A 12,557-nucleotide genomic window follows, 5' to 3' on the forward strand; every position below is an offset into this window, starting at 1 on the left:
GAATGAAAAGAGTTTTGTGTAGAGAAGATTTCTTAAAGAAAGAATTAAATAAAATATGGTTACAGAATTATATCAAAAGCTCTCTGTTTTTTCTCCCGACCAAAATGTTATGGCAGTAGGTTATTATTCACTTATAAAACCTGCTCTCTTATGGCCAGTGATGGCCCGAAGAGAAATTCCTTTGGAAATATGTGTATGCTACATAAAACTTGTTAAGCTCTTCCATGTTTTGGCCCATATTCATTCATGTTGAGTGTAAGATGCTGGCATCTTACATTTTTACAGAGATGTCCAGCTTATTGGAAATTAGGCAAGATATTAGACCTACGATACAGATTGTTTTAAAAATATCTTTTTCATTATTTTACACACAATTAATACCGGTTGGAGATCTCAAAGCAATAATAGAGAACTGTTTAGAATTCAGTCCTCTATAGATGTGGTGTGTGTTACCAAGTTTCTATTGTGAATCTCTTAAGTGTTCGTTATTTTTATTGTTGGCATGTTAAATGCAGATTTCCGTGTAACTTTAGCTATTGAAAATATTAGGGAATACTATGGAGATACTAAAATTGTCAGTTTAGGATTTGTAGAATATTTTGCCTGCCTTTGCGTTGTCAACCTTTTGAACGTAAAAAAAGTAAGCAGAACTTTTCAAATGTATCAGTTCAAGCGGTAGTGTTAGGGATTGTATATGGCATTAAAGCATGATGTTACAAGATATCTCTACACCAAGAGGAACCAGCAATGCAAGTGGGATATCATAATCTCCTAATCATATGCCATTTTCTCAAAGTATGATAAGCTCTTTAGGGAGAAATTTTAACTCTTGATAAATAGTTTAATATTTAAAGCAATCATTAAGATGATTACCTAACTGAAGCAGTAATGTCTTAAATCTGTTCATGTAACTGAAGCCTCCCAAAGAGTAATTTATCCCTCGAAACAATTGGAAGCATGCAATTGTAGTGCTCTTCAATTCATATTTTTAAGACCTACAGCTACAGCAAAATGTTTCCTGTATTATCCTGATTTTCTTAGATTCGTAAATGTTGTGGAGGAACCACACATATTTCCATCTACAAACTTACTATTTTCCCATTTAAATTCAGAAGCATTTCACATGTTGTATGTGTGATGGAATTTCAGAGTTCTGTGGGAAATGCCTAGAATACAAATAATCAAAACCTATTGATTTTCTGCCTTAGAAGTTGCTTAAAATTTCAATTTACCATAATGTTCACTAGGAAACAGAATTATAAGCACTTAAGAAAGTTTTTACCTATCTTTGTAAAAATTTCCATTTTAGTGAACGTTTCAATGTGTCTTACTGTAATGACATCCTAGTAATGAGCCTGGTTATAGAAACATTTTATGAAACCAAACTCATGTCAGCAAAACAAAATTACTTTTCAAGTCAAACTTTCACGGTCTCATAAAATACTAACTGGGAAATTCATATTCCTTCTGTTCAATGATTCCTTTTACGGGAATATATATATAAATACTCAAAAATTTAAAAATCACATAGGGATTAGAAGTATAAAATAGTTACCAAATGTACATCACAACAGTCATTTCTGATTTAGGGGTTTCATTCCTACTAGTTTTGTGTTTTTGCAGCATTTCTAATTTATTGAGGAAGGATATTGTCACATTATTAATATTTTGATTCAGTTTTTAGAACAGTGAGTGACACAGAAAGTGAGTGTACAGAAAATTTTTTAAGGTATAAAACTGTCTCTGACTATTTACTTCTGTTTATCCTAAAAAAAATTAACAACTGAAATCTCTGAACCAGATCTGGTCTTTTTGGATTTGTGGTAAACGTTTTCGAAGACCAGTGCAGTACAATTTGTATTACTGTATACAAAGATAAGAAAAGTGGAATAACTTTCACTAAAGCTAAATGAAGAGTATAATTCATGATGATCAAATAGAATTGTGTAATTTTTAGAATTACAAAGCCTCGGTGGATGTCAGAGCAACTCATGAAAAGATGCTCTAGAATTTGACTTAGAAACCTCCTTTTGAGGTCAGGAACAAAACTGTGTGAACTTAGCAGTCTGCATTGTCTCTTAGCCTGTGTAGTGCCTTAAATGAATGCAAATACAATTTTCATTAAAAGTCTTGTGCAATATGAATAGTCTGCATCAGAAAAATTGCCTCCACTGTAAGAAAAAGATACTGCTTTTGAATACTAATTTTTTCATCTGTTTACTCTTCAGTGGTTTTGTCGCCATGGTGTAAGTTAGGAACAACTTGTATTTCAGTGTCAGCATCTTTTTAAAGTAAATATTTCATTTGATTATAATATTCATACAGAAAGTGCATAAATTATAATGTTTATCTTGATATTTCTCACAAAGTTTGCATACCCATTTAACCACACCCAGAATTAGAAACTAGAAGTACAGTATTACCAGCAACCGAAGCCCCTTTCTACCCCCTTCCAGAAACTACTATTCCAACTTCGAACAGTTGAGATTGGTTTTGTCAGTTTTTGAACTTTAATAAATGGAATCATAAAGATGTCCTTTTTGGGGTCTGCCTTAATTTTCTTTGCATTATTTTTGTGAGATCTGTTGGTGTTGCATGTGAGTAAGATTCATTCACTTCTCTTCCCACTGCTACATAATCTTCTGGTTTTACTCTCTTGACATATAAGAATTGTACAAGGGATTCATTAATCTCGACATGGTATTGCAAAATATTCTTAATGCTTTGAAAGGGGTGGAATTGGTATGCTAGAGGCAGTGCTTACTTTTCACGGATGATAATATTAGGGAAAACTTGGATAATGAAATAACTCATCTACTGTGCTCATGAAAATCAATGTCAGAAATGTGATACTAAGTTAAGGGGGGAGAAAACATTGTCCATATAAAAATGTAATTTCAAATGATCTCACACAACAAAAAGAAAATATTCAAGTAGAGTTTATCTGTTTAAAGTTAGATACTGTTCTGATACCAATTCTCAATTGTATGTGTTAATCATTAATTACCTTAAATAACATTTTAAAAGTAAAAATAGGAACACCTATACCTAAACCAATTTTTTTTTAAAACATAGGTCACTGAAGTAAGAACAAGCTTCAGGGAAGTTAAAAATATAAACTCTCTCTGCAGATTAGAGCTCTTTCGGCATTTCTCATTTAGTAGAATGAAATGAGACTAAAAATGTAGCTTAATTAGCGTGTTTGAGCTATAGTGTACAAACTTATGATTTATAGAAATTTTTGTTGTTTGTGGCAGCTGAACAGAAATTATTGAGTAGAATTTTGTGGTGTAAGTGTTTTGCTTGTCATTTACATGTTCTAACTAACTGCAAGAAGGCAACTTGTGGGATTCTTCCTAAAAAATGTCAGTACATCTAGTGTGCAGTTCTCAATTGCCCCCAAATTTTTGGTTTATGACAAGATAGTGATAAGAATTTGAGTTACTAAAAGAACTAAAACATTTAAGCAATCCAGCAGTCCCTATACAAAAGTATGATAGTTTAAGTAAAAGCATTCATATATCACAAAGAGGATGCTTTGTAAAATCATCATTGGAGACAGATCATACCCAGTTCTGGCTTCTTTTCTGTCTTTTTGCACCTGCACACAGCAGCATATTTTCAAATACTCTGGTCCTCTGGCAGCAGCCTTTTTATCTAAAGAAATTCATGTGTGTGCAGCTATACTTTGCTTTGCTGTTGTTGTCTTGCCTTTATCATTTACAAGAAAAACCACAGTTATAAAACAAATTCAGTAAGTGTCCTCTGTGCCTGCCATTGGGCTAAGCACCTTCAAATAGTATTTAATTCTTCCAACAACTCCATGAAGTATATTTTTTGATAAGGAAATTGAGACCCACAAAAACTCAAGATCATACAACTCGTAATTTATTGAACATGGGTTCAACTTATCCAACCTTCCTAGGAAAAGATCGAAAGAATTGTAGCAATGCCGCTTATTTCGTGATGTTCATATTAAAGATTTTCCCCTCAAGTTATTTTAGTACATTTTATTTATTTTGTATTGCTATAAAAATGTGGGTCTCACGGTAGGCAGGTAAATGACCCTGTTTTTCCAAAGGAATAACTGCATCCTAAGGAAATAAACAAATTCCTTAAATTCCACAAAGAACATGTGCTTTCCTATGGTTAATCAGGTAGCAAATATTTGTGGATGGTACAGGATAAGCCAGAGACTATGAGGGGAGGTGCCCTGCATCGCCCTGGGAGAGTCAAAGCTGCTGGCTGAGTCACATGAGTGCTTCTCAAACTTGAGTAATGTATTCATCTCTTTTAAAGTGTAAAAAAAAACTTGGGAGTCTGGTGTTATTTTTATTATGGTGTTAATTTAAATGTCATACTAAAACTCCTTAAAATCTTAGATCATTACTAAAAAAGAAAGTAATTTTATCAATTAAGCAGAAACAGAACTACAAAACTAGTATTATTCAAATAAATGACACCGACAGAATGGACAGAATTGCCTAAAACTAAACACAAGTATTGGGTTTAATAGTAAAAAGATTTAACCTCAGATTTCTAGAATTTAGTATATTCCTGAATTTGACTTCAATGAAAATAATATAGAGAATGCATATGACTGTTATTCATACATTTAAGTTTTGTTTCCCACTTAAGAATAGCAAAACTTAAAGCTATCAGAGAATTTTACTAATGCCAATTTTAATGGGATGCCATTTGATGATCATTTAAAGCTCTCTTCATTTACTTGGTGTGGTAGAGAAGCGTACCTAATCTAGCAAAAGCTGCAGTTGGGAACTGAAAAGCATTTTACTCTGAATTTTCTATTACACTCACCGCTAAATGGTGGAGGCAAGTTGGACCATACAGAGATAGCATCTGAGCCTGCTGTTTATTTGCATCATTAATGCACTGCTGAGTGCTGTGCTCAAGTTCTTTTGGTACATCCTGCCACGTATGAGGACCAGATTCTCTGATTAGTCTTTGTCACGTGGCAAAACCTTTTGCATATCATGCATCTGTCTGTGTTCCATCTCTAATTCACCTGTTACGCACTGAATTAAGAACACAGAGGCGTATACAACCCATATATGGTTGTACTCAGTTAAGGGTGGCCATCTAGGTGAGCTGGAGCACGCTTATACTTTCCTTATTAGGTTATTATTGAACTGTAAACATAGAAGTTTTACAAAATCTTGGCACAAACTCACGGACCCCTGTGAGTGTGCCCCTGGACCCTATGGTGAAGCACTCTTTTAGGACATAATATGGCTCTGTGAATGCACATTCCTCCTTGCCTTTCATGTCCACCCTGCTGGGTGCTGAGAAAGTATTGTTCTTCTAACATTCCAACCAAAAAACATACAGAACTGTGTCAAGAAGAATTTAAGAGGAAATTTTTCTTTCTTGGCTTGAGATGCCACACTTGGTTTGTAAAGGGGGGACAAGTTGTAATGACATCCATCTGTTGCAGATTAAAATAAGTGCGGCTCAGCCTTTGAATACCTTGTCCAGCGTCAGACTTTATAGGCATCAGTACAATTGGTTTTGGGATTGAGAGCTGTAGGGACATAAAGCAGCAAAGCAGAAAGAGGTTAGTCTATTTCCCTGAGACTTTTCCCCCAAAGGAGTTGCTATTGCCTCATTTTCTCTTTACTGCGCTTTTATGTGTGAAATCTGATTGAGCCAGGAGACGACAGTCTATTTTGAAAGCATACTTTCCCCCCTACTTAATTTTACTTTTAAAATTCTTACGTTTTTTCATACTCGGAGGGAAACATCGCATGGTAAAAATTGCTGCATCTCTCACCATGAGTCCCGGAATCCTCTTTCATCTCTGTGTTGATTGAAGGTAACCAGACTGACTGCTGTTTATCCTAAGCTCTTGTGCCAAGAGCTTTAATCACAGATTGACCTCTTTGCAGCATAGAGTTTGCTTGTGTTTATGTGGAAGTGGGAGAAAAAGATATATTTCCATGTAGGTCTATACTTTTAACCTTCCATAATGTTACTAACTACCCAGAAATTTTGAAGTCTTTTTAATTTTGTTCTTGAATCCTGTGTTCTGGAACCATTTTATTATAACACACTTATTTGCATTTACATTTGCAAAATGCATTTATAACTCACTTTCTCACTTTGGGAAAACTGAATCCCTTAATGTGGTTCTAGAAGAAACCAACTGATAGCAAAATCTACCATGAGTCAACTGTTGAGGAGGTCCCTGGCAGGATGACTCAGATGTTACATTTCCACTGGCTCTAGCCTCTCCAAAACAGTAGGAACAAGTTTTTGCTAAAATTCCAGGGATTGGCTGTAAGTCTTTGACTTGCATCTACTTTTCAGGAGTTTGATTCAGGAAAGGGAAAACTCGTTATGAAAGCTTGCTATTATGTAACAGCAAAAGCTTCACCCTTCAGACTGACAACTGCCCCCCTTAAGCTTCCAAAGGATGTCTCCAAGGTGTTTCGGCATCCCTTCAGGGTCAGGTGCTCCCTTCTGTCTCTGTTCATGGCCTTCTTTTTCCACAGGAGTGACAGGGCACCCTGACTTCGGTTTGTTCGTTTTACCATGTTCGGCATGTCAAGGGAGATAGTCAGCTGGCTTTTTAGCGCAGTGTGTACTTTACTACCTCCTTCCTTATTCCCAAATGAATACAGTTCTAAGTAGTTTGTCTCAAGTCAGCTCTTCATTTTTCTAGGTGCATAGATGGCTGATAGATTTGATATCAGCCAAGAATTCTCTTTCCAGCTAAGGCAGTCTATTTAGCAAGTGCCACGATTTACAGAGTGAGTATGTAGACCAAGGGCATGCCGAGGTTATCACAAACGAAATAAACATAGAGCTCATGAGTTAGGTTTCTGTAGGAACATCTGCTTTGATACTCGGCAGGGGTGAGGCAGAACAGCAAAGACTAGCTTTGAGGCTGATAAACATGAGTTCAATCTCAGATCTTCCACTGAAAAATTGTGACCTTGGAAATTTTCTAAACTTCCTTCTTCACTTAGTAAATGAGCAGTGTAATAGTTCCTTCCTCCTGGTATTACTGTATTAATGATATAGTGCATGTGACTTCTTAGCTCTGTGCCTGCCCTACAGTAAACACTCAAATGTTACCTATAACATTAAGCCTCCTGTACAAGTGGTACTTTCTAGGCCTTACCATATAATATATAGCCCATGGATTTATTTTTTTAACTATATACGGAAAAGAATATTGTCATACTTTCTGTGACCTAATATTATTTCACTGTTGTCATTTTGTAGTAAATAATGTTTCTTGTGGGATATTGACATAACATAATACATTGTATTACATTTCACTTTTGAGTGCTGTGGCAAGAAACCAGAGGGCAGAAAATCTTCCTGAAATTTAGAATTTGCTGCAAACTGCAAAATCCTTTCCTAGAATAGGCATTTTGCACTGAGTCACAATTCGGTCGCTGCAGCTTTGCAGATACACTGGGGGCACCCTGCCATGGGCACAGCTTTCAGGAAGGATGAAGCGTGAGGCACAGTGCAGGGAGGAGGAACAGTACAGTGTTAGTCATGCCGTGATACATTTCTGAAGACTCAGACACCAATTCCAGATGTGTAGAGTTCAGTCGTACCTGACAACTCCTTGTAAATTATCTATCTGATTTGTAAATATATAAACCTTTGTGGTATTTGGGTTAAATGTGAGGGGATTTCATCCTCGGGTTTTCAGTCTTCCCCTGTGTAAATCATTTTAACAGTATGTGAATGATTCCGTATTTGAGATTCCTGGACAAAACGCTTCCACTGCTATCTCTGGACATCATCACCAGTCATGATAAATGGGTCTGACAGCATGTGCCAAGGGCCCTTTCCAAGCACATTCTTCGAGGGAGGGAGGCAGGCAGGGGAGCCGACCGAGGAGAACACTGGATTCAGAGCCGTCCCACCTGCGGCGTCTCACTTCCTCTTAGTTTTCTCGTTAGTCAGATGTTACACTACAAAAAGAGCTATAAAGTGATGCCAGTGTCTTGGAACCTAGCAAAAGTTCATCATCGTTATTGTGTTAAAGTTCGAAAGGCAGGCTTTGTCAGTGAGACAAAGAGGCAGGGTGAAGGTGGCTACACCTCTGGAGGAGCCTCTCCAGGACTTTTCTGGCGGGCGTGAAATTCAGCTGATTCACCCAGGATCAGATTTTGAGAGGAGTAAAGGCAAGATGAGGACTTAAAAAGCAGTCTCCATCCAGAGTGATCATCTTTACCCAGAGATTTCAGTCTGGTATTATGTCAGCTGGTTTAAATTTAATCTTGTTTTTCCAAAATCACCAGGATCACAAAATTTGCATCGGGCCAGTCCACACCTGCCAACTAGTGCTATCCGCTTTCCTCAAAGCTTCCTCGAAGCTTTCTGTTATTCCTTTATAATGAGGACAGATGACTGCCAAGTTACCCATGCTCAGTGTTCTCCTTCAGATACATCCGAAAACCAAACAGTAAAGGAAGAGAAAGAAGAAACCCAGTGCCTTTCATTTCTTATAGTTCTGTTTTGTTTTTTATTTCCCTTTTGTCTTACTAGGCTCAGTATAAATTCACTAGCTTCCTGAAGCTAAAATGAATGGGAAACAGTGGATTTGGGGGTCGTGTAAATTCATCTTCAAATGTGGGTAAAGATTTAGAATACAGCATAACAATTATTTTTATTATAATCGTTCTTTTACACTGTTTAATAAGCATATATTTCCCACCGACTTTAATGTCCTTGAACAACTCTCTAGAAATACTGTGAAGTTGCTACCTTGTACTGTGAGTTATTATTCAGTGTTTCAAATTCAGGATTGAAATCTTTTGCAACTAAAGCTTTTCTGGTGTGAAGTTTAAACATTCTTGTCTTTCTACCTTTGATTTGTTTTTATTTTATCAATAATTCACTAAAGGTCTTTCTTTCCCCCTCACAGTCTGACAGCAATGCAAGCTTTCTCCGCGCTGCCAGAGCCGGCAATCTAGACAAAGTAGTGGAATACCTGAAGGGGGGCATAGACATCAATACCTGCAACCAGGTAAGAACACGGCAGCCGGCTCTGCATCACACACTGAAGACACACTTAGTATCAATGCATATATTCCAAGAGTCCAACATTTTTTTTTGTCCTTCTGAAATTCACTAAAATAGCATCAACTCAGAATGGTGAAAGTCCATTTTTGCTCCCTTACCAACTTTTGAAGCCTCAAAGACATTTGTATCTAGAGCTAATAATGCTGGCAAAGTAGACAGATCAACAATAATTGAACATCAATTTTGTCAGTGAAATGATCTCGGCTGCCCTTAGCTGAAATGTTGATCAAGATTGATGTTTTACTTCTCATTTATCATCAACCGGTTATCCAGACTCTGGCTTCTTTTCTTGTCTGCCATATGCCTTTTACTCAGGGGTAACTAACTGGTACAGTTTGGGATATAGAAATAAGAGGATAAAATCAAAATGATTCCTCCTTTACCCCCAATTAGTTTTATTTATTTATTGTTTTAATTTTTTAATTTTTGTTTTTTAGTTGACATAGAGTCAGTTTACAATGTTGTGTCAGTTTCTGATGTACAGCATAATGTTTCAGTCATACATATACATACATATATTCCTTTCATATTCTTTTTCATTATAGGTTACTACAAGATATTGAATATAGTTCCCTGTGGTGTACAGTATAAACTTGCTATTTATCTATTTCATATATAGTAGTTAGTATCTGCAAATCTTGAACTTCCAATTTATCCCTTCCCACCCCCTTTCACCAAAACCCTGGTAACTGTAAGTTTGTTTTCTATGTCTGTATGTTTCTGTTTTGTAAATAAGTTCATTTGTGTCTCTCTTTTTTAAAGATTCCACATATAAATGATATCATATGGTGTTTTTCTTTCTCTTTCTGGCTTACTTCATTTAGAATGATGATCTCTAGGTCCATCTATGTTGCTGAAAATGGCATTATTTTATTATTTTTTATGGCTGAGTAGTATTCCATTGTATAAATTTACCACTTCTTTATCCAGTCATCTGTCGTTGGACATTTAGGTTGTTTCCATGTCTTGGCTAATGTAAATAGCCAATTAGTTTTAAAATATGGATTTGAATGAGAAGAGGTTGAAATTGTTGGCTTAAGTGAAGTGTTTGGATTATTTATTAATCACATCTATTTTATAAAGACTTTAGACTTTGGATATTATTTGGTCTCAGGACTGTTGAGATTTTTGTGCTACTTTTAACTGATGTTAATGCCATGAGTTGTATCCAGTGGATTTAGTGGATTCCATTTTTTCACTGTAGTGTGCTAAATGTTGCTTGTGCACTCGTGTGTGTGTGTGTGTGTGTTTGTGACAGAGCTGACTGGGAAGTGAATAATTCCAGAGAGTTTTATGTTAAGAAGCGAAAAATTTTATTGTTGGATTCTAAATCATCTACAGAATGCCTCTTTCTATCCTGATACATATTGAGCCCAGCTATGTTCACTCTGTAGTCCCCTGAAATTAGTAAGTCTTTCAAATACAACTTTTCAAAAACTGAACCTGAAATTTTCTCATGCTCAAACTCACTCTTGTCTAAAATTCCTACCTGCTGATTTCCTCACCTATATGTCAGTTCCAACAGTACCCCTCCTCCTTTACCTCACTCCAGTCCAGCCCTTCTTTCTTGGTCCATCATCCGCATTCAAATTTGCATTAATTCAAATCTTGACATGGTCATTTACCATAGTGGCCATAACAGCTGCCTTTATTACATTCTGTCTTCATCTTGTCCACTCTGGTCAACCTCCACACTATGTCTGGGTCATCTTTCTAAAAGAAAAATTTGGTTATGGCAGTCCCCCTACCCTCAACTATCTTTGGTCACCAATGCTTAGATCATTGAGGTAGGTGTATCAAAATGACCTGGAGGCTTTTGCAAAGGGTGCAGGATTTCCTTGGCTTCTCTTGAGAGTTGCCAGCATAGGAAGCATTGTCACGATGGTAATATTTCTCTCCTTTAGAGGAGCACATCTCTTGGCAGCAACAATACTGAGAGTGGCTTGCTGTTGGGAATATCAATCTGCTGTCATCCTGAGCATCCCTACATGTTCTTTTGGGTGTGGCAAGAATGGAAGACCCTGAATGCTCCTTATCTGGTGACCACTTCTCGGGTGGTGCTACCAATGAGCAACCTTGAGAGATTAAGTAACTTTTTCTCCAGATAAAAAGTAGAAAAATTTTTTTCTTATTTTAAAAGCTACAAATCCCCCAAGGTTAGTGTTCTTTAACATAACCCATGACATAGGCATCCATCGCTGATCCTATGTGTCGCTTCCATGGGATTGGGAAGAGGGCATAGGGAACTGGTGCAAGCAACATCTTGACACTCAGCTGCTGCTTTTGTTGTGAACTAGAAAGTCCGTTGTCTTTGATCCAGGAGACTCATGTCTTCTACCAGCATCATGCTACAGTAGCCGTTTAGCTTTTTAGCTTGTAGGTAAGATAAAAATACCAGACCTTGTATGAGCTTGACAGTGACCTATGGAATAAAGTCAAATTCCTTTATCCCAATATATAAGATCTTCATATTTTGCATCTCTATTTCTTATCCATTTTATATTTCATTATGAATCTTTTTATTTGGTATGTTTTTAATGCTCTATTAAACAAGTAATTTGGGATTTATGTACATTAATTACTTTAAAAGAGAAAGAACATTCAAATTCTCATATGGATATATGAACTTCTTCCAAAAATGCCTATGAGATTGAATATGAAATATTTTAAATTTTAACTTGTTATTTTAGACTTTTTTCAAGTATATTGCATTCCCTCAATTTTAATATTGATTCATTAACTTTCTAAATTTGCAATATGCTGGAAAATAGACAATGAAACCATAAGAACTCTTAGTTCATTTAGATAAAATCATCATAAGTTATGCCAAAAAAGGAACCTAAGGAAAATGAAGTTAACCTCAGTCAAGCCAAGTCCACTTAACCCTCAACCATAAGAAATATATTAATTGTATGAAAGATCTTAGTTTTTTTTTTAAAGGAAAGTAAACTCTCATCAGTAAATATTCAATTCTTATCTGCTTTATAGACCAACCTAACTTCTTGAGTTACCTTGCAAAGTTCTTAGTAACCTAACATATTTTTCTTGTAGTGGCCCACTGTCCACTAATATGTTACTATAAAAAGAAAGAACATTTATTTTTGTGAGAAGGCAACAAAATATGAAACCACACAAAACTGAGAGCCCAGAGGCTCAAGTTTAAGTTCCATCTCCACTTTTGTCAAGTCATTTCAATTCAGAAAGTGACATTTTTCTAAACTCTAAAACAAGAAAATAATAATACATTCAATCTTACACCACTGGGTTGCAGTGCAAATTAAATGATGAAATAAAAAGGACTTCCTAAGGTATACATATTGTCATTGCAATTAGTGTGTATAATTCACCAAGAATCAGAAAAATTAAAATTGACCTCTACACAGACTATGAGAGTGATTCTCTTCATTCACCTGAATTTTCTAGGTATAAAGTAAATGTTGTTATCTCATGTTGATTCTTTATTATTACCCTTCAAGAATGTGCCTTAG

General features: G+C 36.0%; 1 protein-coding gene across 1 annotated transcript in view; it reads left to right on the plus strand.

The window, feature by feature from the left end:
* The window catches only part of ANK2 (ankyrin 2), a 310,369-nt gene that overhangs the window by 108,273 nt on the left and 189,539 nt on the right, over positions 1-12,557 (plus strand). The window contains 1 exon segment of the mRNA XM_006174671.3: positions 8,912-9,013. Within this exon segment, the coding sequence (XP_006174733.2) occupies positions 8,912-9,013 (102 nt within the window).

The sequence above is a fragment of the Camelus ferus genome, chromosome 2, assembly GCF_009834535.1.
Source record: "Camelus ferus isolate YT-003-E chromosome 2, BCGSAC_Cfer_1.0, whole genome shotgun sequence".
NCBI classification, from domain to species: domain Eukaryota; kingdom Metazoa; phylum Chordata; class Mammalia; order Artiodactyla; family Camelidae; genus Camelus; species Camelus ferus.